Raw genomic sequence first — 21,193 nt, 5'->3', positions numbered from 1 at the left:
GTGTGTGTCTGTGAGCGCGGGCAGATCTATTTCGGTAGATTTTTTTTTTTTTTAATTTTAAATCACAATCTCTCTGTCTCTGTCTTGCTGCGCTGCAAACACACTGAACAGCCCCTTAGGATCGCGTGGCAAAAGCTGCAGCAAAGGCATTGGCAGCGCTATTTATTTATGAGTCGCGTTCAAAGCCGCCCTCTCCCCATTCCTCCGCTGCGAAAGACCAGCTCAGAGCCTGGGGCACCTCTGGGGCCTGCGGCTGGGGCCAAGGGCCTGGAAACCTCCTTCCTCCGGCAAACTTTGTCGGGGCGTGGGAGCGAAGGCGCGAGCCAGGGCGCGCGGGAACGCGCCGCCCGTCGCCGCCTCCGCCTGGCGCTGGCAGCCGGGGCCTCACCTCTTCCCGGCGAGGTGCGGGCGCCCCGCGCGCAGCCAGTGGGCGGTGCCGGGCGGCGCGGGGCGGGGCCGAGGGGTGGGGGCTCCGCTGGGTATATAAGGCCGGCGCCGGCTTAACTTCTGACTTGGGGTTATTTATTTGGGGAGCGCGCGGACGGCGGAGGCTGGCGGCGGCGGCGGTGGCGGCGGTAGCTGCCGCAGACGGTGGTTAAAGAAGGCGGCGGCGGCGGCAGCGGCGAGTGATGGGAGCGCCGTGGCTCCCGGGCGCAGGCGGGAGCTGCCGAGCTTTCCGGGCACCGCGGGAGTGCTGAAGAGAAAGGGGAGCGTCCGGGGGCCCGAAGCCGGCTCCAGAGGCGCCGGGCGGGTTTTTGTTCGGCTGCGCTCAGCGCCAGGCAGCCCGAGCGAACAACTCCAGTTACAACAACAACCCACCTTCCCGCAGCCGAGCGAGACTAGGGCTGCTGCGTCCGTCCTATTGTTTAGACACTTGCCAGGAGCTCGGGAGCCAGCAGAGCCCCCGAGCCCCCGCTGCCTGTCGCCGCTTTCCCTCTCCGCCACTTCCCTCTCTGGAGAAGGAGGCGCGGATAGCAGCCAGGAGAGGGGAAGGGGCTGGAAGGAGACTGGCTGCTCGGGACTGCGGCCGCCGAGTCAGGTGCAGCACCGGGATCCGGGCGGCGGCGCGACGTCGGCGGGAAGACTCCCACTGTGGCCGTGGGGGACGGGATTCAAAGCCTGGGAAAAGTTCCTGCACTTTGACGAGGAGGAGGGCCCACTTGCGGGCGGCTGTCGGGGGGCGGCCAAGGGGCTGCGCCTGCCCGGGAGTCTGCTCTTGTTTCGTCCACCTTTGCCATCAGGTGTCTGCTGCGGAGCTGCGGCGTATCCGGGAGACGCCAGGGGCCGACACACGCGCGCGCACGGGACTGCCGTTCAGCTGCCTTCTGGGCTCTCCTCGGGGTAGCCGATCCCACCGGCCAACTGCCACCTCGTCATCCCCCAGTTCTTTCCGGCAGGACCCAAGACGCGAACACCTCCACCTTGGCCTTTGCACACCTTCCGGCCTGCCTGCCAGCCAGCCAGCCAGCCCCGACCCAATCCTCGGAGGAGCCCTGGTCCTCAACTTGGCCTCTTGGATTTCCTCTGTCGGGGTGGTGACTAGTGGATATTTCTGCCGGCTGCAGCGGCCCCATTGCCCTTTTGTCTTTTTCTGCGTGACCTCGGGGAAGGCCCCGGTGCGGAGCGTCGCCAAGGACGCCAGGAGGGAGGCGGGATTGCCGAGATCTCCTTCGGCGAAGTGCATGTGTGTTTGCAAACCGCCCTCGGCTGTCGGGAAACGGCGAGGACGTGTCCCGGCTGCGGAAGAGCCGCAGGCTGTAGGGAGGCCGCTCGAGTGAACCGCGCGGGAGGCACGCAGCGCCGCCCCGCGACCCCCAGGCTGCGCCCCCGCCCCGTGCGCCCCCGCGCGCCATGCCCAGTCGTCCGGCGCGCTCCGCTCCCGGCCCACGGGGCTCTTGCGCCTTCTAGCTTCGGAGAACCCACTTTGATCGAGGCCACCATTTCTATTGAGCACCCCTCTTCTGTCTCATAGCCTCTCCACTGGAATCGGATTTGAAGACTCCTCCGTGGAATCGGAGCACTCCCTTTTCCGCGCATCCGGCCCCTGCATCTTTACGGCCTTTAGGAGCCCCAGCTCTTTTACCGCCAAGTTGATCGTTGAGAGACAGACGACGTGTGACCTTCTCCCCGCAGCTTTGGGGTCTCTTTATAGCCTTGGCCTGGCCGATTGATCGTCAGGACCTAAAGTTGCGCCTTCAGGACCCGAGGAGCGCCTGCCCTGCTGGAGGAGGTTGGAGGGGAAGTGGGAGGCGCGTACCTGTGCCATCTCTACTGCCTTGAATATTATTACTGTTTCTTCCAAATTATTTTGTGTACATTTACCCGGACACTCTGGGTTCCTAGCCCTGCGCCAGAGACTGGGCCTCAGACACAGCGCGATTCGCGCGGAACAAGGAGCTAAGGAGGAACCCCCGGCGCCGGCGAGCGAGGAGGCGGCGGGGGAAGATGCGCGGCGTCGGCTGGCAAACGCTATCCCTGTCGCTGGGGTTAGTGCTGGCGATTCTGAACGAGGTGGCGCCGCAGGCGTGCCCGGCGCAGTGCTCCTGCTCGGGCAGCACGGTGGACTGTCACGGGCTGGCGCTGCGTAGCGTGCCCAGGAATATCCCCCGAAACACCGAGAGACTGTGAGTACGGGATCTTCACCCCCCGCCCCCGCCACACACACACTGGGTCGCGCATCCCCTTCATCGAGACTGGAGGGATCAAGCCGCACAGGGACCTGTGCCTGGGTAGCTCTCCTGCACGCTCATCCTGGGCTTGAACTCCCTGGGAGGGCGAAGGACAGGAGGGCGCTACTCAGGGAGGGGCCGCTGCCCTAGGAGGGGCGGGCCGGCTGGCAGATGCGCTTGGTCCTTTCCTCCCGCTTTCGTCCAGCCAGTTCCATCCCTGAGCAGGCGACTTCTCTCGGGCTTGGGGAGCCGCTAACGTGGGGACAAGTAGTGGAGGATGCCCGGGGCGAAGGAGACGCGACTTTGTTCCTCAGACTCTGTAAACGGAGTCACCTTGCGGTGGCCAACACTGGCGGGGTGGTTTCAGGACCGAATCCCAGCGTTTGTCGCCGCGGGGCGGCGCGGGAGGGGGGTGCGGGGGGCGGTTGGCGGAAGGACTCAGAGGGGAGAAACCTCCGCTCCGCGGCTCAGTGTCTCCCTCCTGGGGACGGAGGGGTGGGGAGAAGGGGTCGTGGGGCGGCTGGGTCCGCCCCGGGGGCGCTCTTCTGCAGGCCTCAGAGGGAAGGATGCCCCAGGACCGAGGCGGCTCTCTCGGCCGCCGCACGCCGCCCCCGCGACTCTTTCCCCCGCCCCCCACGTCCCCAGCGAGGAGGCGGCGGCGGCGGGCCCCAGGAGACCTGTCCCAGCGGGTGACTGAAGAGGAGGACCGTTTCCCAACGTCTAGGCGAAGTTAGGGCTGGCTCTCCAACCCGAACCGGCCGAGCAGGGTGCTGACTGCTACGGCGACCCCGCAGCCCTCCGTTGCCCCCTCCGGCCCTTCCCGCTGAGCCCCGGATCACCCCCGTGCACCTTTCTGGCAGTTTCTGCGCCCATTCACGTGGCCGCAGTTCTCCTTCCTTCCCTTCTTCGCGCTCTGCTGCCCGCAGACATCCCCGCCTCCCTGTCTCTGCGAATCTCTAATGAAGAAGTATCTCAGACCCGGTGTTGACGGCCCACGCGCTCCTGGTGGGGCACTTCCCGAGTTCAGGGAAGCGGAGCATGGAGGCCATTCCCTTTGTGAACGCCGAGGCCGCCGCCCCGCGCTGCCCGAGCGCCCTGGGCGCTCTCCCCTCGCCGTTGCGCGTGGGCCCGGGTGCGCGGCGCGAGGGCGGCGGGGGCCAGCGCGCCGGACTCTGCTGCCACGGCTTCTGCGCCCCCGGAGCTGTGAGGGTTGCGGGCCGCGCGGGGGACCCGCTGGGACCCGCGCCGCCCGCCGCGCGTCGAGTCGCTCTTCTTATCTAACTCATTTGCCTCGCCCTCAGCTTAAAGGCCGGAATTGAGCCCTTTCTTCCTCTGCAAATGGCTCCCCCACCCCCAGCCTCACTGGCCTGCCCCCCACTTCTCCCTCCTTCCCAGGCCCGAAGCGCTGGGCTAGTTGGGGCCCGACCGAGGGTGTCTTGTCAAAATGTGATCTACCACATTTGTCTGGGATGGCGGTGGGGGGGGGGGGGGTAAGGATTCATGTTCCGTCAAATAGCCCGTAAAAGACCCCAACAGTTGTAGGAACAACTTGGTGCTACTTTGCTCGGCATGGAGCGTTGGGTTGGGGAGAGAGCCCTGCAGAATTCTGTGTTAGCGCTTGTCACTGCATGCTATCCAGAACAGTTTAAAGTTGAGACATTAACATGTCTTACTCAACAAAAAGGGAGTGCACTTAGAACAAAATAGTAATTTGAGTTTCAGGTCCTTGGGGCGGGGGGGGGGGGGGGGGGAGAGGGGTCAGTAAAGTTTTCAGAAAACAGTTTGCTCAGTGCTGGCTTATAGGACTCTACCATTGACAAAATAAGCGCTTTAAATGCAAATTTCAAACACGATGTTTTCAAGTCAGAAGTAAGAGAAAACCTACTTCCGTGAAGGACAACATGCAAACCGCAGCAAAGCCTGGTTTTACTTGAAATGATTAGAACCAGGGCAAGTTTAGATCTTGACCTAAGATGCCAGAAAAGGGGGTGGTGACTGGAAGGAAACGTGGTGCTGAAATCCGAACAAAAATGTGAGGGCCTGAATCTATTTCCATTATTGCCCCCGCCAGTAGTTTTCACTTTACAGTCTCAGCGGGGTTCCCTGAGCTGCAAATGAAGAGTTTAGTTTTCCTACAAACATAGAATTGTTGGAAGGTAAATGCCTATAAATGCAAGTCTTTGAAGTGGAGTTCTTTTGATGGCACTCTAACGTTTTTTTCCTTTGCCTTAGGAAGTTTAGCCACCATGCCACCTAAGGACAGGGTTCTGAATTTTAGAAATTTCTTTCTGAGTAGTATTAGAAAAGTGTTCCACTTAAGCGCCTGAAGGGAACTTTTGGGGGGCGTGCCTAACAATAATAGTCAAATAGCAGAATACCTGTGAAATTAATAGACACATCCTTATAAAACCAAAAATTGAAAGCACTTCCATTCACACACAAAAGAGGACTTTTCGTGATAACATAATCACTTCATGTTCTTGTCAGATGCCAGTAAGCATGGACTTTGTAAACTTGTTAAGAATCATTAGGAAAAAAAAAAAAAAAAACTTTCAAAGGTTACTACTCCATTCTTTCATTTACTTTGTAACTTACTTTAGTAATTGGAACTGATCTTTCACCTTAAAGTTTTATTTACTTTTTATTTTTTCTTTAACTAGATCTTGATAGAAATAAAGTGGAACTTTCATTTTCTTGTTTTCTCTTAGGGATTTGAATGGAAATAACATCACACGGATTACCAAGACAGATTTTGCTGGTCTTAGACACTTAAGAGTTCTGTAAGTATGTTGTTCTGTATTTTGAAACATTTTCTTTTGTTCTTGAGGCTGCATATTTTGTATTGTTACTGGTCTCACTTTGAAAAACTGTCCCAATGACAGAAACATAAAATTTTAAAAGGTCTTGGTTTCCTTTCTTTTTTTGTTTATCAATGTATTATAGCTTTTAATGAAAATGTAGGCTTTTATTTTAAGGTTGGATGCTTGCCATTGAAACAATATTATAGAAATGACCTCAAATGTTTGCTATACCATACCCTAAGTGCCTCATGCATATAAAAGTGTAGAATAATTGCTTCCACAATATGAATAAGTAATGTGAGACATTTGATACACTTTTAGGATTTGAGATTAACTAGAAAGAATTTAAGTGGGTCTGCATTTTATTATTACTAATATAGAAGACCTTTTTTTAGCAAACAGCACTGAGATATGATTCCTAACATTAAAATCAAGCAATCCAACTCTTCACAGTTTTTGATGGGAAGTGTTTATAAAAATATTGCTGGTCATATTTTGAATTGTTGTATTTCACATCTCTTGTAGTTTTTATAATATAGTTGCGTTACGATTACTTCTTTAATTAGTGGGTTAAATATATTGTGAGGGAGCCATCATGTGAGATTCAGTGTAATGTAAAACTGTTTTTACCCACAGATTTGTAAATATATACATTGCAATGAACATATACGTTTGATCATTGTGTTGAGTGTTTATCTTTTAAAAGACACATTGTGGCTATTATGAAATCATCCGATTTCCAGTGTATATCCATAAGTGAATTAAAGTATGCGTATGGTGACATACTGTATATGGATTCTTTCAGTGAAGAGCTCACTCCAAAATCAGTTTACCAAAAACAGCCATCAAAACTGCCGTGTCATGGGTTGCTCTTCAGGGTAAACTCCAGTTGGAGTTTCACAGTTTTGACTAGTAACTTTTACTAGTATGTTAGTATTTTCTGTGAAAGTTTTGTGCTGTGGATGCCCTCGGCCCTCTGTGATTTCTCTCAGATATACCATCCTTAAATTTCATATGAAATCTCAAACCAGAGCATTGTTTAATTTTATAAAGGGAAGGAGGTTATGAGTGTCTCAGTGGCTGAACTGAAACTTGCTTATTAGATGGGGAGTGGTAACATTAAGACCCTGTTATACTTTGCATTTCAGTCAGCTTATGGAGAATAAGATTAGCACCATTGAAAGAGGAGCATTCCAGGATCTTAAAGAACTGGAGAGACTGTAAGTATTTTTAATTCCAAAGTTATGACGACATAACTGTATTTTTTAAAAAAAATCCTTGAATTTCAAGGGCCATGTCTTCAACTTTGTGTCTTAATCTTTGAAAGTTTTACAGAAATACAAGGTCGAATAAGTGGTTTTCAGGCTAATTTACAATTGCAAATTGTGGGATTTTGCATAAATAGTACTAACTTTTAATAAAGATTAAAAAAAAAAAAAACAGACTTCCTTCCTGAGACATTGATTTCCTTGAATAACCATTGCTTTGGTACTTAGAGAGGTACATGTTTTCCTTGTTGTCCATCTAGTTTGTTTTATTTGCTTTTATAGGAAGAAAGGTGGTTATTTGATTTGCATTTATAATATGTTATGGAAAAGAAAAGTTTTGCTAGCTGTTATTTTAATTTTCATGCTGTTGCTTTGTGTGTCACCGGTGACACTTGAGAACATGTTTTAGATTCTCAGTGGTGCAAATTTGCTTTTTGATACTTATCACTTATGGTGAACATTGTTAGTAATAGCTATTCACAACTTCTTTTCATTATTTTATAGTAGCTTTCTAAATATTTCTCCTGGAAAAAGAATGTAAAGATTAGGAGAAATGGAAGCAAGAATTATAGTATCAAAGCATGTTTATTTTAAGATTTTTTTCCCCCCAAGAAGGCCATGTGGACTTCAGAGTTTAAAATATATTTTATATTTTCAGACACAAAATCTTATGCATTGATATATACTACTTGAGGGCCGTTATTAATTTATATCTACAGAGTACGAAATATCTGTCTGAAATAATTAAGATAAATTACACACTATATAATTTGAGGTATGAATTCCATGTCACATATGTTTTGATAACTCAAGTTTAGTAAGTTTGCATTTTAAGGGCATGTAACAGCTCTATTAAACATAGCAACAATTTCCATGCCTGCTTTAATAGGCACTTTAGGTAAAAATAAAAATTTTATTTAAAATAATGAAATATAAAGTTAATTTTAGGCATAGCACTTATTCAGATTCACTGGGCCCAAGGGCAGAAGTTAATTCTGTGTGATTTTAAGTAGACAAAAATGGCTTGTCAATTTCCAAGATATTTGTAAATATATAGGCATCATTTTTATCACCGCAAGTAAAATTAAACCCTGGGATGTCTGTCTTATTGTAATATTTTGTCCATGATATATATTCCAAAATAGGGAATATAACTAAAATAAATTTAAAATCACTACTTTGAGCTAGTTTTCAGAGAGAAATAAAAACGAGGTAAACATTTAGTTAAGTTCATTACGAAGTTCATAAGTTCATAACCTATCTCTTGGTATATAAAGATACTCTGAAAGTATTCTTTGATCTTCTTCGTGGGCTTTGTGAATAGTTAATTCCTAGTGAGTATCTTGTAAAGGTATTTTTAATTCATCCATTTAAAAAGTATCAATGTAATTTAAATATTTGGTGAGATGAATAGAGAATTTTAAATTATAATTCAAGTGTTAACACTTTTTTCATGAATAATTTTTAACTATCATACAGAAACATATATTTTGATCCTTAACCAGCATCCAGTTGAAGGAATTTCGATGACTTTTCACGCAGTCTCAGTTAGGTTATATTGTCGTTCTAAATATCTTCAGAAATGCTAGAACAAACCAAACCTTTTCGTTGTTTTTCAAGCCACTTCGAATATCACTTGAACAAATTCACTTTTTTCTAGAAATTATTAACCAGTTGCCTTATGATCTGAAATTTGTTTAGAGTTGTAAGTAGGTACTAGTTTTTCGCTTTTACTTCCCCTGAGAATGTCACTTCATCTCAGAACAATTTTGTATTCCACTAAGATGCAGTCAGATGTTTCAGAGTGGGAGGAAGATTTGTAATTTTGAATGAAACTAATATATATGCAGGACTTCTTTAAATCACCCCAGCTGTTGGCGGAGAGCAAATATTTCATATTTGTGAGGAAAAGCTGAGAAAATTCCTTTTGTTTACAACTGCCAAGTCCTTCTGATGGAAGCACATTGCTATCTGACAGCCAATTCATCTCCTTGGGACTCTGGAATTCAAAACCATTTCTTAGGAACATTGTGGATACACTTTTCAAGTATTTATTTTTTTAAATACGTTAAATGGCAAGGCGATTTTGCCGAAGAATGCATTCAAGTTATCATGAAATAAACTATTATAGAGTTTGTTCAGTATATTATTTAAAAAATACAAATAAAAAAAGCTAACCAGAGGGGTCCAGAAACAAGTTACTATGGCCGATGGGATATATTCTTATTTTAGTAGGTGGTGACAACATCTCAAAAACTGCCTTTTTTCCCCTATGAAGTTTCAAGAAACATTGTAAGAAACTGGAAGTACATCAATGAATTAACTTTTAACTAATTATATGTTGTGTGAACTTATATTGTTTTTAGCAATTTAGATGTGAATTTTTCCATTCAAATTCTAAGGAAGAAAAAGTTATAAATGCAGGTTTCTGTTATAAATGCCATTCATATAGTATTCACAGTAGCTTAATTTTCATTTTTTTGTGTGAAGAACAAAAAATAAAAATATTAATTTTATTTGTGTGCCATATATGGTTCTAAACTTTTTTCATTTTAGAATGATAAAATTAAAACAATTCCAAAAGGCTATCTTGTGAACATTTAAAAATTACAAGTTTTTCCTTTTTGTTTTATGTTGGTAGAGTTTTAACTTGATCTAGAGAAAGAAGACAAATCTGAAAACAGGAGATAAGATCTGTGCCCTTCTAGAAATACAACTCTTAATCTGTAAGAAACAGTCATGTTATTAGGGTGAATTTGATTTTAGCATAGAGAAAGTCATCATTTGTGAATCCAAGCATTATAGCTACAAAAAGAAAGGTTGTTTTGCACTTCAAAGAATCAATAAATACAAGGTTATATCAGTCAAAAGTCAAGAAATAAATGGATATTAAAAACCTTCCTCCTTCCACACGCCCTCCCTCCCTCCTTTCTGTTGTATGGAAAATAACATCAGATAATATGATCATCATCAGAATGTGGTTATGAATCACTATAAAAGGAGTATGTTTTAATCATGGTTACACACCATGACCACACGTTACTTCCTGTCTTGACAGTTTCCTCCCATACTTTCAGACCTCACATGTGTAGTGGCAGATTTCCATGTTCTGTGTTGCCAGTAGTTCTTGTTATCTCGGAATGGAAGGAAACCGTGAGAAATGTGCCTCATGTAGATTGTATTAGGAGGTCTCCTGTTTGTTTAGCTGAGGTGTTCGACCAAAATCTAATGTAGTTAAGTGACTAGTTAATTCAATGGAAACTAATTAATGCAAAGCAAACTACAAATAAGCTACAAGAATCGGAACATGTATGACATATACATTTTTATGATTCCCAGAAGATACCTGTGCATATCTGCGATAGTCTCCATGCAAAATTGTTGATTCAAAGTGATTCTTCGCTGGTGCATCAGGCCTTTGAGGGTCAAAAAAAATCATATTGGGGCCCCAAACTTTTGTGGGCTGGTGTAAAATTCTGTTGTTCACTTCTAGTTTATGGGATTATAGTGCAGTCATTAAAGTTCTATTTTATGACCTTTTAAGGAGACCCAGGCCACTTCAGTTTCCACTAGTCAAAATTTATGCATTTACAGGTTCCTTCCTAATGGGAAAGCAAGAGTATGAGAAAGTTTTGATATTGTTTGGGTTGTCAAAAAAATGTTAGGACATGAAGTCCTAAATGCAATGAAATGCTTATATGCAAAATAAAAGCCTGATATTCCTAGATTATGTTAATGAAAACCAATAGAAAATCTTGGAGTATTAGGCTTTGCATTAACTTACAATCATCTTGTACCCTTGCAATAAGGAAATTGCAGGAATGATAAAGGCAAGGTTTTGGACTGTTTTTCTTTTCATACTAGTAACATGTGAATGTGTTCATTTAAAACAAGTATTGCTTTAAACTCTCCAAGTTTTACTATCATTGGATTGGAAATTATATTTTTCCTACTAACTTTGTAATTTGATATGCTGTTTTTTTTTTTGTTTTGTTTGTTTTTTGTTTTGTTTTGTTTTTGCTTAAAAAATGAGTCCTGAAGTATTATAACGAAACCATGCAGGGAATACTGGAAAATAAACCTGTACCCGTAGACATTTTCAAGTTTCTATACAGCCAATATAAAGAAGATACTCATTTTAATTTAGACAAGTCTAAATCCCTTTACAATGGAACCTAAATTTGACCAAACACTGCACTCTCAAGAGAGAATATCTAAAGGACACATTAATATTTTATTTAAGGTGGTGCTGAATTAGTTCTCCCACGTGCACACCCCATTCCTAAGCACATGACAGCCAGTGTGAGGCTGAGGAATTATGGTGCTCTAGGATTTCTGTTGTAGGTCTCTACACATGAGTTCAAGTAGAGAATATGTTGTGGAACAGGTCTGAAGGAAGCACCACTTATCCCCCGTTCATCAAGAATGTGGAGAATCCCTCTTCTGACTAATCCTACAAATTTACAGGCAACACATAACATAGTGCTTTTCTTAAAGTAGGGCAAACCAACAGTTCTAATTGCCTTGGAAAAGAATGCAAGCTCATCTCAAAAGAATTGTTCTCTGGCTTCTTTATACTACCAACTTTAAAATCAAGGCAGTTATTTTCCTAGGAAATAAAGTGTGTCTTCAAAGAACATGTCAAACTTGCTAACAGAGGTTGAGTATATGCCCTGCATGAGATTAAAATGCTATCGATGATCAAGTGTGTATCACTTTATCTGTGATATCTGTTCAATGTGAATTATTCCCACTTGTTTATAAGCGATATTGGACTATTTTCATTTATGTATACTGACTGATCACGTGAGGCTTTAATGCATGTGCACTATTGAAAGTTTAGCGGAACATTGAATGCATCCAAAAGGGTTTCTCATGCAACATTTTTTATGGGCCTTGAAGTTGAAGGGTGGTGAGAAGGCCTGTTTGCTCTTTGTGGACCGTTTTATACATTCTGAAGCAGCAAGGCTGTTTATTTTTCCCACATCTGTTTTGGGCTCATCCTTTGTGACAGTGTTTGCTGGATGCTGTGTCCTTTATACCTCCCTGAAATGAGTAGTTTAGTTTGCACTGTTACAATGTATTTGCGGAAGCAGTGAATGTCAGATATTTTACATTGAATTCTGTCTTTCATTCCTGTTGGATCCCTTTCTGCTTGAATTATGCCCGCTAGATGGAATTTCACAACTTTGCATGCAATTAGAGACTTTTCCGCGTGGACTTTCATAAAGACTGCACTTACCTTTTTTTTCAGAGCAATTTATATCTGTGGGACTGGAGGGAATATTGGGGAAAATGCTTTCAGAATGACAGTTTGGTAACAACAGGGGTGATTTGGTACTGACGTAATGGGAATATTACTTTAAGAGAACATTTACAAAAAAATGTTTGACTGTCGTCTGCCGTGTTCATCCACTTTGGATGCAGGTGGGTAGCGCTGGAGCTCCTCACGTGTGTGCTGCTCTTCGAGCTTCTGGCAGTGAGCGCAGGGTGCAAAGAACAGACTCCCCTCTGCGTAGGCACTTTGTAGTTTTATTTTCTGTTGCCTGTTCTATAGAATGCAGCAAACATTCATTGGTTGTACTGTCGTTTATGCTTTCTAAACAGACACAAACTCTTATACCCCCTTTTAAAATCAGAAACGTTAGATAAGAGTGACACCAGAAAACTCTTCCTTTCAATTAGCAATAGTCACGCCTTGGGTAACTCTCATTTGTCTGTTATCCTCTTATTGTGCAAAACTGGGAAACCTTTGGTTTGAGTTCCACTGGGAGATATTGATCAGATTGCTTCATCTTTCAAAACCTCAGTTTCCTCGTCTTTGGAACAGAGATAATTATTGTCTTGCATGCTGGCAGTACATGGTCTAAATAAAATAATGCACACATAGTTTCACAAAACGCTTGTCACATGGTTAGTATTTAAGGAACTCTTATCATGATTTTCAACATTTCTCCTGTTTTTCAAAAGCTCAGTTTAGGCATTATTTTATTGAGCTAATAAAATGTATACATAATAAATTTGACTTTTGTACATTCACATTTTATTACCGGTTTTATTCTGGTTTTCTTATTATGGCATATGGCAATAGAAGAGATGGAAAGAATGTATAAAAATACCTTCAAGTTTTGTTTCAGAGTATTTCTCATTGCTCTGGATATATAAAGAAATGCCAAGAAGTACGGGGAATGAAGTGGAAGCAACATTTTTACTCATAAGTTTGATTTATCCATCGAAGTAATACACAAATGTTAAAATCTTTGCCTTAAAAAAAGTTAGAATAAAAACATTTTAAGAATAAGTAGAAATTTACCTGAAAAGAAAGCATTAGAATAAAAACATTTTAAGAATGAGTAGAAATTTACCTGAAAAGAAGACATTTTTGTACGAAAAACAGGAGATTATACATGATAAGCTTGTTAAGGCAGCATTTATAGAATGCTTGTTCTAGACCAAGCACATTGCTAAAGTACCTTATATTTACAACAGCCGGTAGATACGAGACATATATTTTCCATTGGCTTTGGTAAAATTCTTTTCATTTTACACTTTGAATTGGGATGGAGGTTGCAAATATTCACTGGTAAAAGTTGAAAAAATAAGAGGCTGTCACTTTTACCAATGGACAAGACATAGAAACAGTTGACAGATCATAATTTGAAGCAGTGCTTGTCAATAGTGCTCAGGCTGCCCTTCAAATTGAGGTTGTTAAGAATAAGCATTTCAGAGACCAGTGGTGTTTTGTGTGATACAGAAAGATCATTCACCCCACTGAAGGTCACGCTCAAAACTAGCAGTAACACAGAGGAAGCAGTTACTGGGATCCCTCTCATCTTTGCCCTAAGGAAAAGTGTCTTTGAGACGCACTTTGCACACCTTTCTGGAATCATGCATTACCATCCCGAGAATCTCAATCAGCCCAGAGATCCTGTGGGCAGATTCTATCTAGCTGGTAGCACAGGAGCTGGGTATAATGAATCTTCAACACAATTGTCCTTGTTCTGAACGATAGGTAATTGACCACCTGGTCTGCTTAATGGAGCCAATTTATGCTGGCTCCCATAAATCCTCCTGTGAGATACATTTCATTCACTACATGTTGTTTTCCTGTTCTGGGACCATCAGATTTTAGCTTCTTTAACTCATTTACATTAGCATCAGCATTATGGCAGTATCCTTTTCAAGCTGCTAAGAAGTATTCTGTGTTCTACTCCAGCCCTGTTTAGAAATTGTTGTGCACCTTAATGGTCTTTAAAGTAATTCTGGATTTAAAAAAATCATTTTAAAGGGTTAATTTCTGGTCGTTTTATAGGAAATCCCCACTTTCAAGTTTTTCCTTTGAGTATTTTGAAAGAGTTTCACGTTTTATTTTAATGTTTGTATTTCCATTCATTCTTAGCACTGATTCAAGAAAGAACAGGAACAAAAAGTGTACTGGTAGTCTTTTATGTTTTTTTTTTTTCAAGTTTATTTGTTTATTTTGACAGAGACAGAGACAGCACAAATGGGGGTGGGGCAGAGAGAGAGGGAGAGAGAGAGAATCCCAAGCAGAATCTGCACTGTCAGCACAGAACCTGACGTGGGGGTCGAACTGACAAACTGCGAGATCGTGACTTGAGCCGAAAGCAAGAGTCAGATGCTTAACTGACTGAACCACCCAGGTGCCCCATGATATTCTTTTAGAAGGAAAAAGCATAATACTGTTTTTCTATGCATGTTATCACATCATTTATTATCTGCCTTTCTACTATATTACCTTGTCTTATGCATATGGTTGATTTAGACAATATTAAGACCATTCACAGTAATTTTCATGAAAAGATGATAAACTACCTGGATTCAGAGAAAACTATACATATTTTCATTTTTCTCTCAACCTTAGGCATTTTGAACAGATCTTTAATTCAGTGAGCTGAGTATAGAGGTTTTTTTGTTTCTTTTTTTTTTTTTTAATACTGGAATATTTTATTTTATTTTTAAATTTTTTTTAACTTTTTTTTAAATTTATTTTTGAGACAGAGAGAGACAGAGCATGAACTGGGGAGGAGCAGATAGGGAGGGAGACACAGAATCTGAAACAGGCTCCAGGCTCTGAGCTGTCAGCACAGAGCCCGACGCGGGGCTCGAACTCACGGACCATGAGATCATGACCTGAGCCGAAGTCGGACGCCCAACCGACCAAGCCATCCAGGCACCCTGTGTTTCGTTTTGTTTTAATGATGTTTTATTTTCAGTTGTTTCATTCATAGATATTAAAGAAATGGGCTCTATAAAGCTATATTTTTCCCAAGGAAAGATTGATGAGAAGTGAAATTTCAGTATTACCTTATTTTTAATTAATGTTTAGAAATATTTAGACTGCGTCTCTTTGAGAGAAATGTTTCAGATGATAGGTTCTGGAATCACCCTACCTGAATTCAGGTTTTAACTCCACTTTCTATGAGCTGTGTACCCTTCTCCAGAACAACAGTAACCATAGTATCTACTGTTGGGGTTGTTCTGCAAAATGAAGGAGATAATTCATGTAAACCTCTCAGAACAGTGATCATCATGTAGTAAGCTTAGTTATGCTTATGTTAGCTATCGCTTTTGGAGTGAATTAGGAATGGCTGGGAATATGAAAGTAATAATTAAGAAAAAGAAAAAGACACTACTTTGAGTGCCTGGATGGCTCAGTTAGTTAAGTGCCTGATGTGATTTCAGCTCAGGTCATTGTCTCAAAATTGATGAGATCACACCCTGCATTGTGGAATCAATGCTGACATTTCCGATCCTGCTTGGGATTCTCTCTCTCTTTCTCTGCCCTTCTCTCTCTCTCTCTGGTTCTGGCTCTCTCTCTATGTCTCAAAATAAATAAACATTAAAAAAAAAAAAAAAAAAAAAGCACTGCCTGCACCCAATCTGAAATATCTTCTTTCTCACAATATCTGATTTTATTTAAACATATCAAATTCCTTCTAACTTCTAGATGATGTTGAGTATGGCAGTGGGAGAGAGGTTGATGGGAGGGGAAGGACGTAATTGCTTTATAGGGCACATGAAAGCAAGGTTGGTGGTGGGGCTTTGGTTAGTTGGAAAGTGGCATAAAAACTAAGACAGGATCCTCAGGAAGCATCCCAGGGGAATAGTTGGCCGAATATAAAATGCATATGCTAGAGCGTTGCTGGAGTATATCAAAATGCAAAAAGACAAGTGTGTTCTCATTTAGCATTTCCTAAAAACCCACTGAGTGCCAAAGAGGAAGGGAAAGAATACAAAGATGTGGTCTTTGTACTTGAAGAGCTTACAGCCTACTGGGAAACAGACCAGTATGTGATGAAATACAACGTCAAGGACTCTTATTTATTAAATGCCATGAGGGTATGGGGACACAGACAAGGGAGGAACTACCTCTCTGTAGGGGAATCAGGGAAGCTTCACAGAAGTTGTAAGAAAGTACCCTCAGAATAGGGAAAGCTCTCCAAACAGCTGGGGCTTTGCAGGGACCGGAGGCTTGAAGGAGCATACTGGTTATGGCCGGTGAATCCTGGAGGATGTTTATTAGTCCAGTGGTTTGGATGAGATTGCCATAGCCATCTCTGCCATTTTAGAAATGGAGATTGTCTCCTTGAATAATGGGAGTCTTTCCAAGAGCGGTTGCTTCCCTAGAAAAATTCTAATTGCCACTATTGTGAATATTTGTTGTCTGTTTCTTGAGAGAAAAATATAACAAGGTCATAGTTAAGTTTTATTTTATGAAAATTGTATAATAGTAGACTCTGGAAGTCATCCTCCCTCAGAAATACTCCTTCCTTTCTCCATTCCCAGCAGACAAAAATAAATAAGTAAAAGCTTTTGGTTTCACTTTAAATTTAACCTTGTTATATGCTTTATTTATAAAAATTAGCGTAAGTGGAAAGAAATTCCACCCTTTCACCACTAATTTTACCATTTTCCCCCTAATCGTCTTGGCATACTTTTTTATAAGTGTGTGTTTTATTAAGTGCCTAGAATGTTTCTGTAGATAATCAACTTCTTCATAATGTGAGTTTATGTAACAAAAGTTACAGTCTTTATCATTACCTCATGGCATTTTGGAGTTTGAAGAAGTTCTGAAGTTCAGCTGGTACAATTTTTCACCTAATGCGGGAGTTCTTTTGATTATGTCCTTTGCAGGAAAAAAAAAATACACACTGCCTCTGCTTGGATAAAAGTGGAATCAGAAGTTGAGTTTCTCAAGGCAGATCATTCCATTTCTTCTAATTCTTGGAAATTCACTAACTCTTAGAAAGGTCTTCCTTATAATATACTCTCTTAAGAAATGTATTCACTAGTGCCAGTTCTGCCCTCTGGAGATTAAATATAATTTTGCTGCTACCAGATGGCCATTTAAATATGTCAAGATTGGGGCGCCTGGGTGGCTCAGTCGGTTAAGCGTCCGACTCAGGTCATGATCTCACAGTTGGTGAGTTCAAGCCCCGCGTCGGGCTCTGTGCTGACAGCTCAGAGCCTGGAGCCTGTTTCAGATTCTGTGTCTCCCTCTCTCTCTGCCCCTCCCCTGCTCATGCTCTGTCTCTCTGTGTCTCAAAAATAAGTCAAGATTGGCATGCTTTCTTTTCCTGTCCTTTTGACATTTATATTTAATACTCAAGTTTCTCCAAAGTGTCGTTAGTTTTCTGGACCTCCTTACTCTCCTGTAGGGCAATAGAAATTTATAAATCTTTTTTTTTTGCAACTTGTAAATCATTTAAATGTACATTTTGCATCAGCTTATCATGTAATGTAAATTTGGGAAAAGCAGGAGCGCCTGGGTGGCTCAGTCAGTTGAGTGTCCGACTTCGGCTCAGGTCATGACCTCACGGTTTGTGAGTTTGAGCCCCGCATCAGGCCCTGTGCTGACAGCTCAGAGCTTGGAGCCTGCTTCGGATTCTGTGTCTCCCTCTCTCTCTGCCGCCTCCTCTGCTCATGCTCTGTCTCTCCTTCTCTCAAAAATAAATAAACATTTAAAAACAATTTTAAAAATAAATTTGGGAAGAGCAGAGATGTGAACATTTATTTTTACTGAAACATTAACGTGTCCACATGAGATGAATGGGATTGAGATCCTAGTACATCAGCATCAGGATCTACCCAGCCTTCAGGAAGTGTGCACAGTCCAGAAGAACTTAGTTACACAGCATCAGGGCTTAATTGAGTTAGAGTCGCAGTCAAATTTTTTTCTAAACTCTAAAGTTACATTCATATCAGGTAAACATGTAAAAAAGCACGATCTAAACATTTTTAGCCACTCCTATTCTGTTTCAGCCTTATTTTCAGTTAAGGGTCAAGAACTGTGGATTTAGGTTTGGACTTGGCCGTTTTCTTCTGCTTTCGCCCATAGGGACAAATCATGCTGACATTTCCTCACACTTTTTTTTTTTTCCCCACAGCTAAACAAAATGCTAACAAAATTGAAATTTCCATTTCCCCACAATGCCTTGGCTAAAAATTTAGGTCATCTGGGACAGTGCATGAATTATCTTAGGGCACCATTTACTGTGGTGTTTGCATTGTATCTCGCACTCACCTAACCTAGACAGCAGAGTCCTAGGCAAGAAATCCTTTCTCGCTGTGTATATTCTGGATGACTGATGTTGCACAGGATGTGAGGTTAGGGTTTAGGTGCCGGTAATCATCTGAGTAAGCATAATGGAAAATTGCTTTAAAGAGTCAGGTAAAAAAGGTGTAACCAACTTTTGATTTGCAATGCTTGAATTCTTTTGAATGTCATTTCTTCCTTTCCTGAAATACAGGATGAGGCACGACACTACCAAATCACAGACTCATTGTTGGGTATTTTCTATGTAACATACGCTTTGTTTTTGTTTTTCTCAAAAGGCGTTTGAACAGAAATCACCTTCAGCTGTTTCCTGAGTTGCTGTTTCTTGGGACTTCGAAACTCTACAGGCTGTAAGTAGACAGAAATAGTTATTGTTGCTTTGGGTAGTACCTTGTATTTTAATAAATGGATTTTGGATCTGTTTCCTTGTGCTTTCCTGGAATCTATTCACTGATAGATTAATGGATTAAAAGCTTGCTTGTTTTTTCTTCTTATGGAAGTTTATGATTGGTTTCCCAGTGGTTCCTGTTGTTCTATTTGGTTAGCATTTAGTGGTTCATGTATGTGTCACTGTAATTGTATTATTCCTTTTTGGTTATGTGATGAGGAGGAGATTTACCTTAATTTTTTATGGAAACTTTTGATTAAGTTCTGAAGGGAAAATTTGCCACTATACTTCCTCTGAAGAGGAAGTTGGCAGTGTTTTCTTATAAAGTTAGGGTTCTTAATGTCAGTTTTCTCGACATTGTTTCTGTGCTGGAGTCGTGTTTATTAGTCTGGAAATATTATTATAAGGTATTTAAAGAGGGCTGTAAATTTCCTCTTAAATGTTCCTTTTAAGGCCAGAATTCCAAACTCTGCAATAGGAATGACCGTAAACGTTTCCTCACAAATATGTCATAGACTGTTAACGGAAGTGCTCCTTTGGAAAGAACATAATGTGAGTTTTAGGCAGAATCAGGTTTTCCTCCTTGGAATGCTTGTACACTGACCTAATAAGTAATAGTGAAAACACATTTTTGAAAGCTTTTAAAATTAGACTTTCAGCCATATGAGTGATTTTGTGCAGATGGGAGATAAGCAACAAATTGTTGGAAAAACAAATAACGATGATTATTGATGTTCATGGATGTCATGAAAGAAATTGGGGATATATAGAAGAAATTCCTCGGCACGCCTTCCACCTGGATGGTAGGGGACGTCCCGTAGGTTCCTGTTTGTGGGGGAAGTGAGCGGATTCCTTTTTTTTTGAACTTGGCTTTGTCGTAGCCTATGAGTTCAATAGTGTTGTTAGCAATTCTACAAGTAGGAAGTCTAGCAACACTGCCCTCGAGCCCTCCCTGCACTGTGGCCACGGTCTCTGTTCAGTCCTCCTGGTGCCTTAGCTCACTACAGAGAGAGCTGGCTCAGTGGGCAGATGTGCAGCCAAACGAACACACTGCATCTCCCCTCTAGAGTCTCACTTCCCTGGTACTGGTCCTCTGAGGACAGCCAAAGTCGCCTGGCAGGATTTCTCCTTTTCCTTGGGTTCCCTGCCAGCTAATTAGCTCCATTTAAGTAAATTAAAAAAAGGGAAAAAAAAGTCAAAGAAACTTGAAAATAGACTTTTAAATAAGAATTCTTTACGGACTAGTTTGACCAAGGAGATAGAATATTGAACATTGTAAAGATACTAAGTTGATACTGATGTAGAAATATTTGTGCTTAGTTTCTAAGAAGGGCCACAGAGAGGGTTTTAGTTGTGATTCTGCTTTCTGCGTTAAGCTTTGGTGATGGAGGAGACTGGAGAATGGACTTCTGGTATACGATGAGGGATATGAAACCACCACTTTGCTAATAGTGCCCATGCAAAAGCAATTCACGCCAGTCTAGGAAATTTTCCATTTTCTATGTAGCTGTGAAAATATAATTTAAATGAATGACTGTCATCTACGATTTAAAATATTAAGCGAAAGAGGGGAAAATTAACTTCAACACTACCTCAGAGAAACAAGAATGTTTGAATTTTAGTCTACGAGAACTTGGTTTACTTTTCTTAGGAGGCTTCAGGTAGTTTAATCCAGCGCAGAATCTTCTATTAGTAAATTCTATTCCGTGGAACAGTTTTCCCTCTTAGACAATATCACATAGTGGACCAATGGATTTTTCTCTTATATTTTGTTATGACTTTATGACTTTAGGAAGCTGCTGTGTGAAAAGAGACCTGAAATCCTGAAGAAGTAAAATTAAAGAAACAGAACCCATAAAACTCTGAGGCAGTATTTTTTAGTTAATTAAAAGCATGTAAAAATATGAGAAATGGACAGCTAGAAAATACAGCTCAGAGTTGTGAGTATCTGTTCGGCTCAAATGATTTCTTCTGGGGAGTTTGGGAAGATAAAACTTTATTTCTTAGGATTAGTTGCAAGAGGGGCTTGAATGCTTTGATGTTCCTGAAATTAGAGATTGATGGCATAATGCTTAATATTCGTTGGGATTTACCGACTGACATAAACACTAAATACACGTAGAAACAGTGGTGTAATTTTTTTCTTCACCCTCACACCGGGAATCTTCCTTTGAATGAAGGTACTATTTGTCCCACCCAAATTCGATATAGTGAATTGTTACCAATGGTATTTCTCTTGAGAGGGTAAGTTATAAGCTACATGTGACCACTTTTTTTTTATGATGGTAATCATTAATTGGAGTAAACAACCAGCATTAAATATCTTTAATAAATAAAGAACCAAAAGCTTGTGAGTCTGACTGCCTGGCCAGTGTAATTTCCAAGAGGGAAGGATTCAAGCTCAGAGTTTCTTCATGTGATACAGGTGCCTAGTAGTTCACCCGAAACAAATGTTCCAACAGATGGAAAAATGTGCCCAGATCGACAGA

General features: G+C 42.2%; 1 protein-coding gene across 5 annotated transcripts in view; it reads left to right on the top strand.

Annotated features, from left to right (window-relative positions):
• Nucleotides 1-2,425: 2,425 nt before the first annotated feature.
• The window catches only part of SLIT2 (slit guidance ligand 2), a 373,006-nt gene continuing 354,238 nt past the window's right edge, over nucleotides 2,426-21,193 (top strand). For 4 of the 5 annotated variants that reach the window (XM_007093744.2, XM_007093742.2, XM_007093743.2 and 1 more), the window contains exons 1-4: nucleotides 2,426-2,624; nucleotides 5,378-5,449; nucleotides 6,619-6,690; nucleotides 18,595-18,666. In XM_007093744.2, coding sequence (XP_007093806.1) covers nucleotides 2,446-2,624; nucleotides 5,378-5,449; nucleotides 6,619-6,690; nucleotides 18,595-18,666 — 395 coding nt within the window. In that variant the 5' untranslated portion in view covers nucleotides 2,426-2,445. The remainder of the gene's footprint in view (nucleotides 2,625-5,377; nucleotides 5,450-6,618; nucleotides 6,691-18,594; nucleotides 18,667-21,193) is intronic. The other variant, XM_007093745.2, reaches the window with a different exon arrangement.

Source organism: Panthera tigris, chromosome B1 (genome assembly GCF_018350195.1).
Source record: "Panthera tigris isolate Pti1 chromosome B1, P.tigris_Pti1_mat1.1, whole genome shotgun sequence".
NCBI lineage: Eukaryota > Metazoa > Chordata > Mammalia > Carnivora > Felidae > Panthera > Panthera tigris.
This window is presented reverse-complemented; position numbering and strand designations above follow the sequence as displayed.